A 24,773-nucleotide genomic window follows, 5' to 3' on the forward strand; every position below is an offset into this window, starting at 1 on the left:
TGAAAATGATTTGTGTAACCACAAATCTAGTTTGCTTTCAGATGTTACATGGATTCATTAAATACACACTACGATTCATTTTGTTTACCGTTTTGAATGGTTTTGTTTACTAAACTCGTAGACTGATTTTGTTTACTAGATACCAGAATTCATTTTGTTTATTTTTAACTATGATTTATTATGTTTATTGTATATGCGGATTGATTTTGTTGATCATATGATAGGATTGTTTCTGTTTTGTATACGCTAGCATTTGGATTGGTTAATATATACTAGAGTTCAACTTGTTTACGACCATTTATGATTTATATTTATTAATACCCTTTATAACAGAAACTACATAGTATAATGGATTGTGTAGTACATTTACTGTATTCCTCAATGGATTATGTTTACTATACACTACTGTTGATTCTGTTTACTATATACTGCTATTGTTTCTGTTTAATGTAGACTACTTTTGTTTCTGTTTACTATAGACAACTATTGATTCTGTTTACTATAGACTACTATTGATTATGTTTACTATTGACTACTGTTGATTCTGTTTACTATAGACTACTATTGATTCTGTTTACTATAGACTACTGTTGATTCTGATTACTAGAGACTGCTATTGTTTCTGTTTACTGTAGACTGCTATTGATTCTGTTTACTATTGACTACTATTGATTCTGTTTTCTATATACTACTATTGATTCTGTTTACTATATAATACTATTGGTTCTGTTTACTATAGACTATTGATAATGTTAACTACTACTACTGATTCTGTATATTACAGACTGCTATGCTGGGCGCTTACGGTCTTTGAGTAGGTAGGGATCTTTATTGTCTCACACCTGCTGTGACACGGGGCCCTGGTCTTTGCGGTCTCATGCGAAGGACAGCCCCATTTACTCGCCTTGTACGACAAACAAGGGATAATGAGGACCTATTTTAACCAGGATCCTCACGGGATTATAGACTACTATTGATTCTGTTCATTATATATTACTGTTGATTCTGTTTACTATAGACTACGATCTGGTTCTGTTTTCTATAGACTACTATTGATTCTGTTTACTACAAACTACTATTTATTCTGTTTAATATACACTACAATTGATTGTTCTTACTATCGACTAAGATTGATTCTGTCCGCTATATATTACTGTTGATTATGTTTACTATTGACTACGATCTGATTCTGTTTTCTATAAACTTGATTCTGTTTACTACAAACTACTATTGATTCTGTTTATCATAGACTACAATTGATTATCTTTACTATACACTACTATTGATTCTTTTTAATATAGATCACCATTGATTATGTTTTTTATTGACTACTATTGACTCGGTTCGTAAAAAATTGAATGAAATAAATGATATCAACTGTATCATATGTGAAAAACATTATGAATATCTTTATAGTAGAGATGTACAAATCCACACCGATCAAAACAATTGTATTCACACACTCACTAGGTTACACGTGTGTGCATGTGATAGAGACTGAAATGAATCAGCTGGTAAATTTCAATATGAATTGTTCTATTACGTATTCAATTTTAGAGGATCATCCTGTTATATCAATTTTGTTTCGTTTTCAAATTTAAAACAAAAATACACTTACAGCCCTTGTAAATTCACGAGACTGGAGAATGCTGTCTCTGGTATCTCTTTTATTTGATTACGACTCAGAACCCTGAAAGAAAAAGAAATTCATTAAGTTAGTGTTAATGCTGTATCTGATATAACACTGATATAGTAGAAAATGCGACCAACGTTTTTAAAAATGGTTTTGACAACGAGTATCACGATTCATAACTACTACTCTACTTCATCACAATATGAGCTTAATAAGCAAGGTGGTATTGCATTGTTGGTACTTTCAACATAGGAAAATGATTATAATTCAGAAAAATAGCATCATATGATTCAATAAAAATGTGTTTTCTCTAGAAATGAATGAGAAAAATGATGTGTCCATTTCATACAGCAAATTATAATTTTCACAGATATTTTATTCGCTACGGTGGTATAAAAAATACTAATGAAAGGTGAATATAACGAACAATTTCATAATTCCTATAAGCAATACAAAATAGATAGTTGGGCAAACACCGACCCCTGGATACACCAGAGTAATAATTTGAGCGATTCTAGTCTAACATTACACTGCAGTGTGATGAACTTGAGTTCTGTTTGTTTCCCACCTCATTCTTTACTGCTACGTATACTTATCTACAATTGTTGGTATACGATTTTAAGACAAGGCGGCGAATAAATCATCTGTACATGTATATCTTTTTTAAAAGATAATATCGGCGTCCAGTTTTTGAATTAACAGTAAGTCATGGTACAAGGTATGTAAATGGAATATTTTTCTTCAAATTTTGTTAACTGTTCCCTCATCAGTCAGTCCTTGCTATTTACCAAAATAAAAACTAATATATGGTAAATTTCTGACTCGCATTTTTCTTTAAATGCATTGAAAACAACAATTTAATAAATTAACATAGATGGCAACATGTTTAAAGATTGATAGGTGTTAATGCGGTTCTTAAAACTAGTAGACTGTGACTGCAAATTACCATTGACTTGGTGGGTTACACGTGTGTGCATGTGATAGAGGCTGAAATGAATCAGCTGGTAAATTTCAATATGAATTGTTCTATTACGTATTCAATTTTAGAGGATCATCCTGTTATATCAATTTTGTTTCGTTTTCAAATTTAAAACAAAAATACACTTACAGCCCTTGTAAATTCACGAGACTGGAGAATGCTGTCTCTGGTATCTCTTTTATTTGATTACGACTCAGAACCCTGAAAGAAAAAGAAATTCATTAAGTTAGTGTTAATGCTGTATCTGATATAACACTGATATAGTAGAAAATGCGACCAACGTTTTTAAAAATGGTTTTGACAACGAGTATCACGATTCATAACTACTACTCTACTTCATCACAATATGAGCTTAATAAGCAAGGTGGTATTGCATTGTTGGTACTTTCAACATAGGAAAATGATTATAATTCAGAAAAATAGCATCATATGATTCAATAAAAATGTGTTTTCTCTAGAAATGAATGAGAAAAATGATGTGTCCATTTCATACAGCAAATTATAATTTTCACAGATATTTTATTCGCTACGGTGGTATAAAAAATACTAATGAAAGGTGAATATAACGAACAATTTCATAATTCCTATAAGCAATACAAAATAGATAGTTGGGCAAACACCGACCCCTGGATACACCAGAGTAATAATTTGAGCGATTCTAGTCTAACATTACACTGCAGTGTGATGAACTTGATTTCTGTTTGTTTCCCACCTCATTCTTTACTGCTACGTATACTTATCTACAATTGTTGGTATACGATTTTAAGACAAGGCGGCGAATAAATCATCTGTACATGTATATCTTTTTTAAAAGATAATATCGGCGTCCAGTTTTTGAATTAACAGTAAGTCATGGTACAAGGTATGTAAATGGAATATTTTTCTTCAAATTTTGTTAACTGTTCCCTCATCAGTCAGTCCTTGCTATTTACCAAAATAAAAACAAAATAACCACATGTGACATCGAAAAGTGAGGATAATTACATCATAATGAGGATATATTTTTTCTTTATTTCAAACACAATGTTTTAATTACCACTCAATAACATGGTATTGTTGTGTTACGTTCTTTTTCTTTTAGAATGCCACCATCTTTTTCATTTATGTCAAATCTCAGCACCTAGGGTCGTAGTAATGGTAGCTATTTAGCGTGTCAGAATCCACAGTGACGTCACATATCTGTTTTAAGGTCATTTACTAAAATACATGACTCTCACTTCTTAATGGTGAGTGGGTGACAAACAGGTTTTAAACTTACAATGTCTTGCTTACAACGTTATAATCAATGAGCTACCTTTATCGTTGACATTATATTAAAGTATTTCAGAATGACCGATAGTATTAGAATCAGAAAACACCGATCTGACCAACGACAAAAACAATTACATAAGTCCGAGAGAAGGCATGTTCCTTCTACAGTAAAAACGAAAAAGGTTTAGCTTTATAAATATAAATGGAGGCCAGACAAACACGGACCATTGGCTGATACAGAGGTGGAATCGGGAACCTAGGAGAAGTGAGCATCCCCGTTGACCGATAATACAAACTGCCAGTCCTCTATGACGATCATGTAAACGGTAGTGAAAAGAGTGTGCTTATCTGACGGCTAGATGTCTTGATCTGTAAGCTAGTTTTCAAGACCATCCTCACATGAACAGCCGTTATTCGCTTGTCATGCATTCCTGACTGGTTGAAACTGAAATGGTTGTACCACGATATCAGGCAGTTTATCAGAATATAGAGATTCAACCATATCCATTAAATTAACGAAATAAGTTGATAAAGCAATAAGAGTTGTATCTGACGACATTTTATCTCGCAGGGATGACTGTCCGGAGAGCTATTGTCATGGTCAAGGTTTTGGCGTCGGCGTCAGCGTCACACTTGAAAAAAAAGTTTTAACCTGGGTTATTTTTTTAAACGAATGGGAGGTAGTTTAATATTTCAAAAAAGATGCCTTATGAAGAGACCTTTGTTTTCGTACGAAATCGTTTGACCTATTAAACTTTAATGCGGATTTTGACCTACTTATTAGATACTTTATTCTGAGCTGTATATTTTGAACCAAATGGGATAGGGTTTCGATATTTCTCATATAGATGCCTCATGAAGAAACCATGATACCAAGAATTTTACCCTGTGACCTTGGACATTGACCTAATTTTCAAGATTAGATCAATAGTTTATATACTACTATATACTAATATTGATTCAGTTCACTATAAACTACTATTGATTCTGTTCATTATAGACTACTATTGATTCGGTTCACTATAAACTACTATTAATTCTGTTTACTATAGACTACAATTTGTTATGTTTACAATAGACTACTATTGATTCTGTTTACTATGGACTAATATTGATTTTACTTATTATAGATTATACTGGATTCTGTTTCTTATAGACTGTTATTAATTCTGTTTACTATATACTATTATTGATTCTTTTTTACTATAGATCAACATTAGTTCTCTATACTATAGACTAGTATTGATTGTTTTACTATAGACTACTATTGATTCTGTTTACTGTAGTATACTATTGATTCTGTTTTTCATAGACTACTATTGATTCTGTTTTCCATAGACTACTTTTGATTCTGGTTTTCCTAGACTACTATTGATTCTGTTTTTCATAGACTATTATTGATTCTGTTTACTATATATTACTATTGATTCAGTTGAACCTACGCACGTGTGAACATGTATGAAGTATCGCCACTACTACCAACAGCTACCCACCCCCTTTTCTGATTTATTTTTTGCGTCGATAATTTCTCTGAAATGTGTGGATTCCTTGTCTACCTCATCCAAATTTCGATTTATATAATCGTTTCACACATTTTGTAAGCTTTAGAGAAAGGCCTTCCACTGGTATAACAAATTGTATTCTATCATACCGGTATAAAACGATTATATATAAATCGGAGAATTTAGAATCAGAAGGGGAGGGGTGTTGGTAGTAATGGCCATACTCCATATGTCTGTACAAATATCTTACTCACCCGTTTATTTTTTTTATATGCGCCTGGCTGTAAACAACGGAGGAAATTCGAACCATGAATAATTATTTCTCTCCCATCTATGTTGTCTCGTTTTATATTTTTTTATGTTTCAGGAAGCTTAACTACGTGCGTTATTACCACAGAACACTAATTCATCCACATTTTTAAAAAAAAAAAAGCTAATCCCATTGATTCATAATGTACATGTATGTTCTATGTTCATGTATGTATAACATCAGGAACCAGTAATTTTGTCCGTAATAGTAATAGTAGGGTTACATACTATATTACCCCCTAGTAAATATTAATTAGGAGGTGATATAGTATAAACCACTACTATTATTATATTACAGACATACTTACAGGTTCCTGTATCACGTAGGCTGATATAACATGAATCAATGGATAATACTTTTTTTAAAAACATGGATATATTAGTATGCTGTCGTTATCACGCACGTAGTTAAGCTTCTTGGAGCATAATTTTTTTTTAAATGATGCCACTTATATCCGAGATAAATATATATTCATGATTGGAATTTCCTCCATTGTTTACATATAGGGATCCGTGTTTAACCAACTATCTATATTGTATTGCTTATGGGAGTTATGAGATTGATCACAGTTCGTTATCTTCATAGATAACTGGGAAAAAATCAAACTAAAATCAATTGATGGAGGGGTATCATCAGTTAATAGGCTTCATATACGATTTCACTTTAAGGTGTATTGTGAAGTGTATTCGTCAATATTTGACCTGGTTATCACATACAGTGCAGAATTGATATGTGGGATCTGTCCCCCTCCCTACCCACCTTCTTCGGGCCTGTCTTAATGATAAGAATTCATCAAAACAATTATAGTTTTGGAAGAAATGTTTCGTTGTTTGGAAAACATATTAGAAGAATAAGCATCCTGTCATATGTTAAGTTTATGTGCATGTATCCTCTAACCTTTACTCTATTGTCACCTACATTCTGATTGGTTAATTTGTATTTTGAATTTCGAAATTCGAATCTCGTATTTTGAAATTCGAATCTCGTATTTTGAATTTGGAATCTTGAATGAGCCTCTTGGGCTTTCGTACCTTCCTCAGTAAAAACGAATAAAGGTTAAGCAATAGAAATATAAATGGAGGCCGGACAAACATGGATCACTGGCTACTCCAGAATTGGAATCGGGAACATAGGAGTGGTAAGCATCCCCGTCGATCGATAACACCAGCAGTTAACCCTCTATGACGATCAATAAACGGTAGCGAAAAGAGTGTGCCTATCTGACGGTTAGATGTCTTGGTATGTAAGCTACTCCTCAAGATCATCCCCATATAAATAAACGTATTGGCTTGCTATGCATTCTTCACTGGTTCAAATTAATATGGCTGTACCATGAAATCAAGTAGTTTGTCAGAAAGTAGATATTTTGGTCATTTCCATTAAAGTAACGAAATATTTTGATAAAGTAATAAGATTTGTACCAAATTATATTTTAGCTCGTCGGGGTGACTGTCCGAAGAGGTACTGCTGTGACCACGGTGTCGGCGTCAGCGTCACACTCGAACAAAGCCGTTTTGACCTGAACTAAATTCTTTTAAGCAAGGGGGGCATACTTTTAATATTTCACAAAGAGACGCCTCGTGAAGATACTTTTGTTTTGGTACCAAGACTTTTGACCTATTGGCCTTTATTGCGGATTTTGATTTAATTATTAAACACTTTAACTTGGGCTATACTTTTTCAACCAAAGGGGATAGGGTTCTGGTATTACGCATATAAATGTCACATGAAGACACCATTGTATTGGTAAATAGACGTTTTACTCTCTGACCTTGGCCAATGACCTACTTTTCAAAAACCTAAACATGGGCTATATCTTTTGAATCAAGGGCGCAGGGTTTTAATACTTCACATCCTCATTGACAATATTTTCGTGGTCTTTGGTGATCAGGTCTTCCAACAGTCTGTTGGAATTCCCATGGGCACGAATTGTGCTCCTTTGTTAGCTGACCTGTTTTTATATTCATATGAAGCAGAATTTATTCAAAAACTACGTGAGAAGAAAAAATATTTCGCTGTGGCCTTCAATTCGACTTTTAGATATATCGATGACGTTTTGTCTATTAACAATGATAGCTTCCATTCATATGTCGATTTGATATATCCCTGTGAGCTCGAAATAAAGGACACCACAGAGTCGTCCACTTCTGCTTCATACTTAGATATTTTATTGAAAGTAGACATTAACGGCAAACTGACAACTCAACTGTATGACAAACGGGATGATTTCAGTTTCTCCATCGTCAACTTCCCACATTTATGTAGCAATATTCCATTATCACTTGCATATGGTGTTTATATATCTCAACTGATTCGATATGCAAGAGCTTGTTCTGGGTATAGTCAGTTTTTAAATCGAGGTAAGCTACTGACAAACAAGTTGATGGTACAGGGATTTAAACAGTCTCGAATGAAGTCAGCATTTCGCAAATTCTATGGTCGTTATAACGATCTACTTCGTCAATACAACCTCACATTGGGTCAAATGCTGTCTGACGTGTTTCATACCGATTGTTAAGCCGTTCTTGGCACACTGATTTTGACTGATCAGGATATAGGGCTCACGGCGGGTGTGGTCGGTCAACAGGGGATGCTTACTCCTCCTAGGTACCTGATCCCACCTCTGGTGTGTCCAGGGGTCCGTGTTTGCCCAACTATCTATTTTGTATTGCTTGTTGGAGTTATGAGATTGATCACTGTTCGTTATCTTCACCTTGCATCTAAATGCATCAAGGATATAGGTATGTTTTAGTGCAGATATTTGAGCTAATGACATTTGCCTTTAACTTTGATCCAATTTTTGAAAGCTTTTCAACCGAAAGGAATGAAGCTTTGATGTTATAAGTATAGCTGTGTAATTAGAAAACATTTCTTTTGTTACCAGAATTGCTGACCCTGGACATTAACCTTCTTTTCAAAAACATTAAATTGGCTATATCTTTTGAACCAAGGGGATAGGAATTTGATATTACAAATCCAGCATGTCAAGACCTTCGATATGGTATCCAAGCGTTTGACTTAGTAACCTAGGACTTTGACGTATTTTAGAAAAACTGTTTTAGCTAAATGGATAGGCTAAAAAGAGTCAATCTTTCAGGCGAGATATGTTGTCTATTAGGTTTGAAATACATTAGCATTAGTTTTGTTTACTATACTTTAAGATTGATTTTGTTTACCATACATCAATGTTGATTTTTTAAACACTAAGACTGTATTTTGTTATGTATACACGGACTTATTTTGTTTATCATATAATAGGACATATTCTGTTTGTACATACTAGGATTTATATCGCTTAATATAGACTAGCATGAAATCTGTTTACGATAATGTATGATTTATTTTGAATACTATCCTCCATGGAATAAACTACACACTAGGATTTATTTTGTGCATTACATTTGATGTAGTCCTCAGTTGATTCTGTTTCCTATGGACGATACTTGATTTTGTTTACTATATATTATTATTGAGTCTGCTAACTATAGTGTACTATTGACTCTGCTTAATGTAGGCTACAATTTCTTCTACTTAAAATAAACTATTATTGATTCTCTCTACTATAGACTTCTACCAATTCTGTTTACTATAGACTACTATTGATTTTGTTTACCATAGAATATTATTGATTCTGTTTCTATAGACAACTATTGATTATGTTTACTATAGACTACTATTGATTCTGCTTACCATAGAATACTATTGATTCTTTTTACTATAGACTACTATTGATTATATTTTCAATATACTACTATTGATTCTCTTTACTATAGACTACTATTGATTCCGTTTATGATTGACTACTATTGATTCTGTTTACTATAGACTGTTATTGATTATATTTTCTATAGACATTTTATGTTTATTATAAACTACTATTAAATCTCTTTACAATAAACTACAATTGACTTTGTTTTCTATATATTACAATTGATTCTGATTAATATCAACTTCAAATTGAAAACGTTTTCCACGGACTACATTTGATTCCTTCTACCATTGACTTTTATTGATTATGTCTACTACAGACTACAATTGATTTTATTTACTATAAACACCAATGATTCTGTTTTCTATACACTACAATTGATTCTGTTTACCATATACTACAATTGATTCTGTTTACCATAGACTACTATTAATTCTGTTTACCATAGACTACTATTGATTGTGTTTACTATAGACTACTATTGATTCTGTTTAGTATATACTACTATTGATTCTGTTTAATATACACTACTATTGATTCTGTTTACTATAGATTACAATTGATTGTGTTTAGTATATACTACTATTGGTTATGTTTAATATAGACTACTATTGATTTTGTTTATTATAGACTACTATTGGTTGTGTTTCCAATATACTCAATTGATTATGTTTACTGTATGCAACAATTGACTCTGTTTACAATAGACTACTACTAATTCAGTTTATTATAGACGATGATTGAATTTTTTTTTTATATTTTACAATTGGTTATCTTTAATATAGACTACCATTTATTATGCCTACTATAAACTACTATTTGTTCTGTTTACTATAGACTACTTTTGATTCTGTTTACTATAAACTACTATTGATTCTGTATACGATAGACTACTTTTTATTTTTTTTTTCCTATAAACTACTATTGATTCTGTTTACTATGGACTAATATTGATTGTGTTTCCCATAGACGCAATTGATTCTGTTTAACCCCCTTCCCCACAATCACACACTTTAACGCATATACCTTTGCCCCACAATCACGCACTTTAACACACGATTTCCCAGATTTATTTGATATTTCCAACAGTAGTAAAGGGATAGATTAGGGGATACACTACTGCAACGCAGCTCCAAATTGTTTACTGCATAACGGGAAAAATCTAACACGGTATTGCAGAAGAATTATTCATGTTTAGTTTTATTATTTTATTTGATTATTTCAATTTATTATATATTTACAGATTTATGAAGATTACTGATTATCAGGAAGATGGTTATTTTAGTAGCATCAGAAAGAGGGGAATTGGGGAGGTGGTAAAAAACCGATCATAAATTACATCATCAATTTCGTGGTATGCATAAGTTATGTATATCAAACAAAGTATAAAAAATGGGGGGGGGGGTATTTTCTAAAAGACATATGTATATATATTCTCCTGCGAGGTTAACACAACAACATTGTTATTTTAAATGAGAGAGGAAATATGTCAACATTTTCAATTTGGTCATTTTTAGTGCTGATAAAGAGACCCCAGTCAAACCCGTGCCTTTCAAAACTCGAACGCACAGATTACGCAACCATAAAAAATCATACTACATAAAAATTTACTGAAACAAATGAAGTCAGTAATGGACACGAAATCTAACATTTTATTAGATTTTAAATAAAATGATTGGCAAAGTGAAGTACATATGTAAGGGGCGAAATTTAAAGATCGATGTCGGATAAAAATCTAAATTCAAATAGTGAAGGGGGGGGGATGAAAACTTCCGCAAGTTTCTGTCATCCGACATCTATTAGATATTAGTGGAAAGAGAAAACGAAGTGACTGTTAAAACCAGATGATAATATTACATTTTAATTAACATTTTAAAATAGTTTTAATGTACACTTTCTTTTGTTGATAAAAAGAGGAAAAGGTACACAGATTGTTATTTATACTCGTTTGTCCTTGCCTGTTAATCGATTAGTTTCAACAGTCAACATATTTAGTTTTAGGGGGGGGGGTTCTTGGTAAGAACTATGTAAATTTAGTTTTTTGTCAGACATTGAACTTTTGATCTCGCCCCAAAATCTTTCTTTTTGTTTATCATTATTTTTCTCACTTGAATTCATTGATTTATCGTAGGCTTGGATCTATGCAATTTTTATTTCATTTTTAAAATTTTTTACTTTGCAATAAATGAAAGATGAATGACAGAATAAGAAACAATTTTTAATATAGGGGGGTGTTAGTGGTGCGCCTTCAATTTGGCCAAGTTTCAGGTAGAATTAGCAGATCAACCATGGACTGACAATTCGTCGTAAAACCCGTGCATTTCAAAACTCGGATTGAACACGCGTGAAGACACAAAGTATTACGTAACCATAAAACAGCACTGCTTACAAAACACAAGCTCTCGACGTTTTAATTGTATGTATAAAATGAAAATTAAATGTAACGAGATGAATTTTTTTTTTTTAATTACGTTTACCATTGTCAGAACATCTTCCAAAAAATAAAACGATCTATGCAACAGGAATTTGCTATAAAAACACGAGAATTAGTTTCAAACGAAGGCTTGGATTTGCTTATAATTATCAAATTTTATTGAAGACTGGTCGAGTTTTTGTTAAGATATATGCAATTATTATTTTATTTGTTTTAAAAAAAAATGAAGATTCAATAAAAAAGAAATATATGTTTAAGGAAAAGACACCAGTCCATCAATTTTAGTCCCAATAAAATATATTTGCCAATCTGGCCACATGTAGTGTATCGATTGGTAATAAAACTCGTGTAAGTATTAACTTTACTACATGCATTTAACATAACTCAACACCAAAGTACATAGCATACAGCCAGCCGTGTACGCTGGAGGACGGGCGTTTATCATTCAGACTGATACACAAATGTGAGTGAAAATACACAATACCGTTCCTATAAATATACTAGTACAATTGCATTTAATAGTACATTAATCCCCTTTGTGAACATCAGAGTCGGCCAGGAAAAACCTAGAATTAAAACGATAAAAATCATGAAACATTCTAGGAAGCCTGTATCCGATGTCTTTGCTCCATGATACAGGGAGAGTGTGACGGACTTCACACTTTACAACGATATAAAATGCTAGATAAAAACTGAAAATAGCAACATTTGTCCTATCTGCATGAACGCCGGCTAGAAAGTGACCAGCCTAACAAAACCCGCTTACTCCCCGTGACAGTACACTACCCCCTATTGGTCAATATTATAATGGACCAAGACAACTATATCAAAACACGCTACTACATGTATAACGTGAATACATCATTTTCCCGCTTTTACTAGCGAACCGAGGGATAATATATTTATCAAGTCTCGGGTGCACTGGTACACGGGAAATATTGCGCAATCATATATAGATACACTGTAACAAGGCAAATGCACATATGTAAATATTCTACCATTTAATTAAGATACAATTACCAGTAAAATGCGCATTTTTCAGCGCATAAAATGATTTGCAAAATGAATGGTGTCAAAATAAACACGAGAGTCAAATATCTAAAGACTGGGTTTTAATTTAGATTTATGTAATCATTACTTTTAACCAATTCTAAGAGTGGGTACACTAGCTAGCTGATATGTATGTTAAATCTAGAGAGACAATATACTTGCTTATAATATTCAGTGTTTCACTCGATCAGTTGTTAAGAACAATGTGCACATGTAAATATTTATCAAATAATTTTTTATGCCATAAATTTTATATTTTCTTTTATCACATTATGACTGCTTGATATGGGCCGTTTCATCCAATTTTTAGAATAGAAGAAAAATAAGTGTAGTTTTAAATTCATTTTAATAGAATTACAAATGCTGTGATAAGTTACGATATGTTCTTATTTCTTTTCAGACCAATCATTTTTCCAAGACATTAACATGTTTGACATACACACACTATCTAATTAATCGCAGTCGGGTGGAGATTGAGGCAGTTTTAGTTGATGAACACTCCCCCCCCCCTTCCACGAATTAGGACTTGAAGTTCGGACAACTTCCCCTATTTTTATTTCCTTGCCAATAATTTTAGACAAGACAGGTTCGCCCCCCACTCCATTTCGATGTTGTTGAAAAGACGATGCTACGTGCCTGTAAGAGGAAGCATATCTAGGCCTCACACTGACATAGCTCGTAATCGGAACATACAGGACACCGCAACAGACAATTGCAAGGTGTATACAGTGCATTTTTGAAATTTCTGTTCTAAAGCACACACACCCCAAAGTAGGACACGGCATACGGACGCGGACAGTGTAATGTACAGCGATGCTTTGTTTGTTTTTTTTTTCCACATCTTGTTTTGAACATTGAAGATAATTTATGCATGCGTCAAAAAAAATTCAACAACATAGGCGAATTCTTATTTACAAAACATGATCTAATATATTCGTTTATTTTTATTAAGTAAAGTTTGAATCAGTCGTCAGTATAAATGAATATGTTAAACCTTGTCCAAAACTAAATTGATTACGTTTTTTCTTTGAAATAAAGATGAAATTTTATGAAATTTTATGATAAGAGTGTTTTAATTAAAACAAATAATATATAGAACGTATCGAAGGAAAAACAACGTTGGAAATGTAGATATTTTGATATGATTTTGAAAAATACTAGTAGATAAAGAAGTATTCATCTGTGGCATTTCTTTTGTTATACAAACATACATGTAGAATAATTTTTGAAAAAGGCAAATTTTGTATCATAAATATTTTCACAAGAAAATATTTTCCCCTATATTTATCGTAATCATGCTTCCACTCCCGACAGTCTTAAAGTATCATCTTTTATCAGAACTATCCACGATAAACTAACAGAATATATAACAATGGAAAACGTAGTGAAGAAATGTGTTTTCACAAATGGACTCCAAAGCGCTGTGGGGAAAAGCGTAACGTCATCAATCAGCAGCGAAAGCAAATGCTACTGTTACGTCATAGGCGGCGTGATAGGCAAAGACTATTTGTTCTGTTTACTTTAGACTAGTATTTATTATGTTTACTATAGACTACTATTAATTCTGTTTACTATGGACTACTATTGATTTTGTTTCCCATAGACTCAATTGATTCTGTTAAACATAGTGAAGAAATGTGTTAAAAATTCCGAATTTTCACAAATGGACTCCAAAGCGCTGTGGGGAAAAGGGTAACGTCATCAATCAGCGGCTAAAGTAAATGCTACTGTTACGTCATAGGCGGCGTGATAGGCAAAGAGTTAATATAGATTTATATTTGTTCTGTTTACTATACACTACTATTGATTCTATTCACTATAGACTGCTGTTGATTCTGTTTACTGTAGGTTACTTTTGATTAGGTCTACTATTTACTATTATTGATTCTGTTTACTATACACTACAAATGATTCTGTTTACTATACACTATAAATGATTTTGTTTACTGCAGACTACAATTGATTTTGTTTACTATATACTGCTATTTATTCTGTTTACTGTAGGCTGCTTTTGATTAAGTCTACTATTTACTATTATTGATTCTGTTTACTATACACTACAAATGATTCTGTTTACTATACACTACAAATGATTTTGTTTGCTATATACTGCTATTGATTTTCTTTACTATAGACTGCTATTGATTTTGTTTACTATAGACTAAAATTGATTTTGTTTACTATAGACTATAATTGATTCTGTTTACGATACACTACTATTGATTCTGTTTACTATGGACTACTATTGCTTATATTTGCCATAGACAACACTTGATTCTGTTTACTTTATACTACTATTGATTCAATATACTATATATTATCAATGTATTATAGATTCTGTTTACTTTATACTACTATTGATTCAATATACTATATACTATCAATGTATTATAGATTCTGTTTACTTTATACTACTATTGATTCAATATACTATATACTATCAATGTATTATAGATTCTGTTTACTAAACACCACTATTGCTTGGGTTTATAACCTACAATTACGTCTGATTACCACAGACCACTATTGATTATGTGTACTCTAGACTACCATTGTTATGAGATTGATCACTGTTTGTTAGGCCATTTTTTTTAAAATTGGTTTAGGATTTCAAATTTTTCAAATCCGTTCGGAGGAGGTAAAAAAAAAGTTCAAATGAAAAAATGTTAAGTAATAAAAATGTACTTGGTTTGAGGTCAATGTTTTATCATCAACTTTAATATTCTCTTCACTGTCAACTTAGCAGCTTAAGACGGTGGTATATAGCGACTATTGTGCACCATGGCAACAATGCTGTTTCCTTTAAAATTGATATTTGATTATTAGATTAACTTCCTATAATTATCAAATGGCCATTGTTTACCGTTTAGTTATGTAAATCCCAAAATAAAAGAACCACATTGTTTTTCCATTCAACAGATGGCAACCATGACGTATATAGGGACGCACTAATCACTTGAAGTACTAAAATTCTGACTGACCTTACCAAGCTTATATTTTGTCTAAAAATGTACTTTTAAGTTTCAAAAGCTTATTTATGAAGTCAAGTAAAGTTATAAATAAAATTCATGAAACCTATAAACATTTATTAAAAAATTCTGAATTTTATATAAGTGAGATCAATTTATTTTTGTTAGTGAACAAATTCTATACAACGAATGAATTCAATAATGTTAAATATGTTTTCAACCTCCTTCAATATATGAAGAATTACACATATTAATTATGAAGAATATTTCTTTAAAAAGCATTAATAAGAATTTAAAAGTGTATCCTCAGCAAAATGTATCCATGGTAAGGTCAGGCAGGGTTATACTTGTTGAGGTGATTAGTGCAACCCAACGAACGTCATGAATGCCATCTGCAATGCATAACTAATGCTAATTAGAAGTTAGTTTCATAAACAGATAATTTATTGGAAGCAAAAAGCATTGTTACGAAGGTGCAGAATAATTGTTAGCACCGGCTGAAGTTGACTGATATTCCACACATGACACATGGATATTATGGACTGTCCCGATATTTCAACGATCGACGGAGGCGTCTGTCCAAATATCCAGTCCAGCGGAATATATTTTATTGTCTTTCTTTATTTATTTTTTTTGTTTGTTTTGGTTTTTTTGTGAAAAGGAAAAATTTCAGCGTCGGAAATATAAAAAGGAGTGAAAAACCATTTTTTTTTCAACATCCCAAAAAACCAGTGCGGCAGATCCGTAAACCAACTCAATAAAAACAGACCTTATCTTCACCTTGCATTGATTCTCCTTATTATGAACTACGATTTATTTTATCAACTCTGAACTACTACTAATTCTCTTTGTCATAGACTACTATTGATGTTGTTTACTATGGACTAAAATTGAACTCCAAAATACTTTTTTATTTCAAGTTCAGAGTACTTGTGCGTGGAGTCAGAGTGGTGTTTATGGGAACCTCGCTTTTTTAAAAAAAAACTCTTTTTGATAACGAGTATCGCGATCCATAGCTACTACTTTACTTTTTCACAATATGAGCTTAAAAAGCATGGCGATATTGTTTTCCATGCACTTTCAAGATAGTTTGCTGATTATAATTTAGAAATGTGCCATCACATAAATCAGTAAAAATGTGTTTCCTATAGATATAAATGAGACAAATGCTGTAACCATTCCATACAGCAAACGATAATTTCTTTGCTACAGTGCTAACATAGAAGCTAATAATTTGAGCGATTCTAGTCAAACATTGCACTGCAATGTGGTGAATCTGATTTCAGAAGGTATTTCCTCCTCATTCTTTGTTAGTAGGTATACTTATCTGTAATTGTTGGTATGCTATTTTGAGCCAAGGCGGCGAATTCATCAGTCGTATATTATTTTCCAGGTATATGTAGCATCGGCGTGTGGATTTTAAATTAACAGTACGTTAAGGTAGAATGAAAAGTTCCCTTCACATTTTGTTCACCGCTCACTCATCATTCTGTCCTCAGTATTCACCAAAATAAAGTATAACTTTAACAACATATTTCATGAAAAAATTAAAATAATGAACATTGATCAATGTCATAGTTCCTAAACGAACTGGATTTTTATCGGTGTTTTTTTTTTTTACTTCAACCTCCATTTTAAATTTCTGCTGAACAATGCTGTAATTTTTTTGCATTTCGGTTTCTCATCTAGAACAATTTTTTCTATATCCAAATGTAGCACTCAGATCCGTATCAAGGTATTTGTTTAGCGTACTACACTTCACCGCGACACCTAGTATACATTTTAAAGTCATTTACTAAAATACACGACTCTCACGTTTTAATGACGGATGTTTGACGAGCAGGTCTTGAACTTTTAGTATCTTGGTTACAAAGTAGACTTTATAACCAATGACCAACCACTACTGGCCACATGATTGAAAACTTTTACAATTGTATATAATATTAGATTTCTGAAAAGCTCCGATAAAACTAACGACACACAAAATTTATAAGATTTGTTTCTTACTGAGTACTGTTATGGGTCAGACTTGCCATTGATAAAACTGCAGTAGATTTCACTAACAAAGGCAATGAATCAATTGATAATATTCATTTACAATTAATAATTGAAAGAAAGTGTAACAATAGCAAACTACTATCTTACGGAAATTAAACAATCAATATGAAAATGCGTGCGAAACAGAATCTACACACATAGAAATAGCATTCCAAAATTCTAGTTCCTAGTTATGAAGGTAATTCAAATATACCTAAAGTGCCTAACCAGATTTTTTATTTAATTAAAGTGTTTTATCATTATAATTCCAATGCATATACAATAAGAATGAATTTTCTAGTACAATATTGAAAGACTATGTTACAACCATTACTTCATCTTTCTACTAAAGAAAGTACACCTGAGATTTAGAACAATCTAGGACAAAGGTGTCAGTTGAGTGTCAGTAGTACACATCAAGAAATTAGCATCCAACTCTAGAACAATCTAGATCGAAGGTGTCAGTTAAGTACAAGTAGTACAAAAGAGTGAAAATGAAAAAAAAAAGGTTTAGCAATAGAAATACCAATGAAGCCCTAACGAATATTGACCACTGGCCGTGCAAGATGTGGAATCGGTTGCCTATGAAGACAAAACGTTCCCTGTCTAAAAACGGGCCACTGACCACAACAAAGCTGAAAACAGGTGCCTAGGAGAAGTAAACACCCCCTTTCCCCCAATCACAACCGATGTGGGCCCTTTATTTCAATTAAGTAAACGGAGTAATCCGTAGTGAACATATGTGTGCCTATCTGATTACCAGATATGTTGATTTTTAAACCCCTCTTCAAGGCCATCCTCCTATGATAACCGTTATTTGATTGTCACCCATAACTAACTGGTGTATACGGATATGGTTCTGTCACGAGATCAGAAAACAGAATTTATTCATATTTATTAAATCAACGAGATCTTTCATCAATGCAATACTAGTAACTGATTATATATTTTATTCCAAATATCCACGTACGCATCAATTAACATCAATCGGTAGAATGTAAAACTTATACGGTATCAGTTTTCATGCACCAGATGTGCATTTCGACAAATAATGTCTCCTCAATTATACTCAAACGATTTTTTTAAAATCGGAAATAACAATAAACTTTTGAGAGCTAGTGTAGGGAAAACGGAGTGCCAAAAACTACAGTTAATTTTTTCTAATGGTAAGAGCTATGCATGAGGGAGGTAATCATTGATTTGGAAATGAATTTCTAAATGTTATCACAACAATTAAATATTGATCCGTATTTTCAAGCTAGTAACGAAGTACTTAGCTACTGGGCTGTAGAGACCCTCGGGAACTAAAAGTCCACCAGCAGAGGTCTCGACCCTGAGGTCATAATATAAAACTTATACAGTGCCAATTCGACAAATAATGTCTCTTCAGTGATACTTAACCGAAATTTTTAAAATCGGAAATAACAATAAACTTGTAAGAGCTATTTTAGGGAAATACAGAGTGCCAAAAGGTGGAGTAAAATTCGTCTCAGGACAAGAGCTATGCATGAGGGAGATCTGGTGGATATCACGAACAGTATTCCCTCTCACACCGGTACTTTGAGGCAAAATTCAACAAAATAAACAAGCGAATTTTCTTGAAAACATACATACAATTAGTTGTTCGTATAAACTTCATAGCTTAAAGCGGGGTCGCCATTTACTCGGACATGGGAACGATGATTGTCGGGTTGCTGAGATCGTGATTATACAAAAAGTGGAAACTCACTTGTTTAACCACACATTTAGCTTCCGTTCAGATGTTACATCGTTTCATGAATTATACACTAAGATTTAATTTGTTTACCATGTACTAGGATTTGTTTTATTTACTAAACTCGAAGATTTCATTTTGTTTGTTTTACACTAGTATTATTTATGCTTACTGTATGTACGGTTTGAATTTCTTTTTTCATTATGGTAGGAATGATTCTGTGTTGTATATTCTAAAATTGATATTGGTTACAATCCAGTATAACTTATTTTATTACTATTCTTTATGGCATACACTACACAGTGGGATGTATTCTATATATTACGTTTACTGTAGTCATCAGATGATTATGTTTACTATTGACAACAATTGATTATGTTTACTATTGACAATAATTGATTGTCTTTACTATTGACAACAATTGATTGTGTTTACTATTGACAGCAATTGATTGTGTTTACTATTGACAGCAATTGCTTCTGTTTACTACATACTACTTGTGGTTCTGTTTACTATGAAAAACGTATACGGTACTAATTTTGATTCGCCATATGTGCGTTTAGACGAATAATGTCTCTACTGTGATGCTCAACCGGAATTTTTGAAATCCGAAATACTGAAATTGTAAGAGCTATTTTAGGGGAAAACAGTGTGCCAAAAAAATGGAGTCAAATTCGTGTAAGGATAAGAGCTATGCATGAGGGAGATAATTCTTAATTTTGAAATGAATTTCTAACTTTTATCACAGCAATTAAATATACATTCGTATTTTCAAGATAGTAACGAAGTAATTAGATACTGGGCTGTAGAGACCCTCGGGGACTAATAATCCACCAGCAGAGGTCTCGACCCGGGAGTCATTATGTAAAATTTATACGGTACCAATTTTGATGCACAATATGCGCATTTCGACCAACCTATGTTCTAAACTTTAAATTTAAGCTATGTTCTATGTTCACTATAGACTACAATTCAATTGGTTTGCTTAAACTACTTTTGATTTTTTTTACTATATACTACAAATGATTTTGTTTACTAGAGACTACAGATGATTCTGTTTACTATTGATTATGATTAATATAGACTACTATTGATTTTGTTTACTATATACTACTATTTATCCTCTTTGTTATAGACTTTTATCGATCCTGTTTGGTGCAAAATAGAATAAAACAGGAAAATGGAACTCGACTAAAATGAAATACCAGGTGATATCGAATATAACATATGCGAAAAGCATTATGAATCTTTCTTTTGTAAAGATGTAAGATTCCACACCGAGCAAAAACAATCCTATACACACAATCAACACTCTAAGTCAAACTTACTGGCTCAATCATATCTACCATACCTCTGTACTAAAACTCTTGACATTGTCGTGAAGCATATATTTAACAGTCTATGGTATATTTCTGACTCGTATTTTTCTTTAGAATACATTGAACATAAGTTCTGGGGAAACTGATATAGATATAGATGACAACATGTTTAAAATTGTCAAATGTAGATGTGGTTGTTAATATTATAAAACTGTGGATGTGAACTGCCGTTGGGGTGATAGTTTAATCCTGTGTGATAGGGACTCAAATGAATTATTTGGTAAATTTCAATATATATTGTTGTTTTACGTGTCTATTTTTTAGGATCATCTTATTATGTTCATTTTGTTTCGTTTTAAAATGTACAAGGAAAATAAACTTACAGAATATCGCAGAAAAAATGCGATCATCGTTTTCAAAAAAACGTTTTTGACAATGAGACAAATGGTGTACCCATTTAATACAGCAAACCCTAATCTTTGCAGATATTTTCTTTACTATTTTCTATAATAGACACCAATGATGTGCGCGCTGTTAGTCTAACATCAACACTGCAGTACGGTGAATTTGATTTCTGAAGTTTTTTCTCCTCATTCTTTACTGCTACACATACTTATCTAAGACTGTTGGTATGAGATTTTAAGCCACACCGGGTTTTTTTTTTTATACTTTTAACACAATTTCTTATTTACCGCTGAATGGCACGGTATGTATGTATTACGGTTTGTTTTATAACGTAACAATCTTGTTCAGTTCTTTATGTCAAACCATAGGCACAAGACCGTAGCAATGGTTGCAATTTAGGGTGTCAGAATCCAACGCGGCACAGGGTATCTGTTTTAATGTCATTTACTAAAATTCATTACTCTCATTACTTAATGGTGAGCGGGTGAAAAACAGGTCTTAAACTCACAATGTCTTAGTTACAACGTTATAATCAATGAGCTACAATTATCGTTGACATTATAAAAAACTATTTCAGAATTTTTGATAATATTAGAATCTTAAAAAATACCGATCCTGCCAACGACAAGAATAATCCCATAAGTTCCTTCCGCACTAAAAACGAAAGAGGTTTAACAATAGAAATAGAAATAGCAGCCAGACAAACACGGATCACTGGCTGATCCAGAGTTGAAATCGGGAACGTAAGAGGAGTAATCATCCCCATCGACCGATAACACCAGCAAATAGCCCTCTATGACGATCAAGTAAGCGGCAGCGAGAAGAGTGTCTATCTGACGGCTAGATGTCTTGATCTGTAAGCGCCTCTCCAAAACTATCCTCCTATAAAGAACCGTGTTCACATGTCATGTATCCCTGACTGGCTCAAACTAATATGGCTGTACTACGAAATGAAACAGTTTATCAGAAAACAAATATTCAATCATATCCATTAAATTAATGGAATATTTTGAAAAAGCAATAAGATATGTAACTGACGATATTTTTGCTCGTCAGGATGTCTGTTCGGGGAGCTTTTGTCAAGATCACGGTGTTGGCGTCGGCGTCGGCATCACACTTGAAGACACAAGATTTACCCAGGATTAAATCTTTTGAACCAAGAGGGACATACTTTTAATATTTCACAAAGGCATGCCTTATAAAGTAACTTTTGTTTTGGTAAGAAGGCTTTTGATCTATTGATCTTTAGGATTTTTACCTACTTATTAAATACTTTAAACTGGGTTATATCTTTTGAACAAAGGGGACATAATTTTAATATTTCACATATAGATGCCTTATGAAGACACCATTATATCGATACGAAGACTTTTTACGCTGTGACCTTGGACATTGACTTATTTTTCAATAAGGTGAACATGGGCTATATATTTTGAATTAATGGGAAGGGGTTTTGATATTTCACATACGAATGCCTCATGAAGATATATATGTTTTGGTGTAGATATTTGAGCTAATGACATTTATCTTGAAATTTGAGCAACTTTCCGACAGCTTGTAACTGGACTATACCTTGTGAACGGAAAGGAATGGGGCTTTGATGTTATAACTAAGATGGGCAATTATACTTAATTTCTTTTCTTATCGGATCTGTTGACCATGAACTTTTGCTTTCGTTTCATAAATATTAGCATTGCTAGTAATTGAATCAAATATCGTGTGAACCAATGGGGTAGGGATTTGATATTTCATCGTCAAATAAGGCATTCGATATGATATCAAAGTGTTTAACCTAGTAACCTTGGATTTTGAAATGATTTTCATAGAACTAAAGGGATGCTCTAACAAGAGACACACTTCCAAGCGAGCTATGTTGTCTTGTGACAGCACTTCTTCAAATATCCAAGCATACTATAACTACTATGATCGTTAAGATGAAAATATGAAGATAATGGAAAAAAAGATATCATAACGATAGTATGAAGTAATGTTATTATTAGTTGTCTTCGCATTGCATTCAACGAAATAAACTAGGGAATCTACTTGACAGTATACCTACTATGCCCTCTTCGTATAAACCTTCATAGCTTGAAACATAATATATAGTCAGACATGGATGTGGTGACTACTGGGTTACTGATATCGCGATAATATAAAGATGACAACTGACGTGTGTAACACCACATTAAGATTACTGTCAAAGTTTACATCATTTCATGGCTTAAGGTTAGGATTAGGATACACTAGGATATATTTTGTTTCCGTACTCTATGATTTATTTTCTTTACTATACACTTAGATTAATTTTGCTTCCTATACACTGGGGTTGATTTTTTTGCTTAACATCAAGACTGTTTTTGTGTACTGTATACCCAGATTTATTTTGATATTCATATAATAGGACTGTTTCTGTTTTTCTATACTAGCACATACTTTGCTTAAAGGGGAAGGCAATCCAAATCATTTACATGATAAATGATAGGATTAATTATACGATTAAAAGAAATTGTCGTAATTTTCTTCTAATAAACGGCCTAGATAAACATCATTACTAATTTGAAAGTTGAAATTCCTCTCTATAGAGGTTGCCATGATGTGAAACTCTTTTGCATTCAAGACCACGAAAATCAATGATTTTGATGTCACACTGTCTGTTTCAGTTTTGATGAGATTCTAAGATCATCAATGATGTACATATGCAAGGTTTTACGCATAGGTTCCTGTCAAGCTGTTAATTGCACGAATTAATACCCAGGGGAAATGTGAAAGAAATTGTTTTTCTTTAAATTTCCTGATCCCACCAAGTCATTTGAAAATAAAGACAATGTATAATGTTGACCATCATTTGCGTAATGACAAGTTGAGATTCGAGACATTTGTGTGAAGAACTGTTTACCGTCTGCTTGGTCTGCGACTTGACTGAATGCCATCTTTTCTTAATTTCTTCTTCCAAAATAACTGGCTTAAAGCTAAGCGACTCCAAACTTAACTGTTCGTGATTTGTTATGTTTACAGTGCTGCTGATGAATAAACCGTAACCGTCGGTGTGACGTCATCAATTAAATTTCGACGGCCGCTTTCTTAGCGGCGGTAGATTTGAATTTTATGATAGATTATGATAGATTAATCGCTAGGCAAGGATTCTTTTGTTCTTAAAGACTGTCATTGACGATATCAGTAACTAATACTGTATTCATAAAAGCAACAATGTGGTTAGGGTTAACTTTCTCTTTAATGTAAACTAGCATGATTTTTTTAAGATAATGTGTGATTTATTTTCATTGTTATCGTTTATGACATAACATACACATTAGGATTTATTTTGTGCATTAAATTTACTGCAGTCCTCAATTTATTCTGTTTACAATAGCCTACCATTGATTCTGTTTACTTTAGACTACTCTTGATTCTGTTTACCATAGACTACTATTGATTTTGTTTACTATAGACTACTATTGATT

At 32.6% G+C, this 24,773-nt stretch overlaps 1 protein-coding gene across 1 annotated transcript in view; it reads right to left on the reverse strand.

Moving 5' to 3' along the window:
• Window positions 1–24,773, reverse strand: part of LOC130049767 (uncharacterized) — a 60,123-nt gene that overhangs the window by 17,548 nt on the left and 17,802 nt on the right. Inside the window, exons 4-5 of the mRNA XM_056147758.1 lie at window positions 2,742–2,813; window positions 1,619–1,690 (exon numbers count right to left, since the gene is read on the reverse strand). Of these exons, the coding sequence (XP_056003733.1) occupies window positions 1,619–1,690; window positions 2,742–2,813 (144 nt within the window). The remainder of the gene's footprint in view (window positions 1–1,618; window positions 1,691–2,741; window positions 2,814–24,773) is intronic.

This window comes from Ostrea edulis, chromosome 8 (genome assembly GCF_947568905.1).
Source record: "Ostrea edulis chromosome 8, xbOstEdul1.1, whole genome shotgun sequence".
Classification (NCBI taxonomy): domain Eukaryota; kingdom Metazoa; phylum Mollusca; class Bivalvia; order Ostreida; family Ostreidae; genus Ostrea; species Ostrea edulis.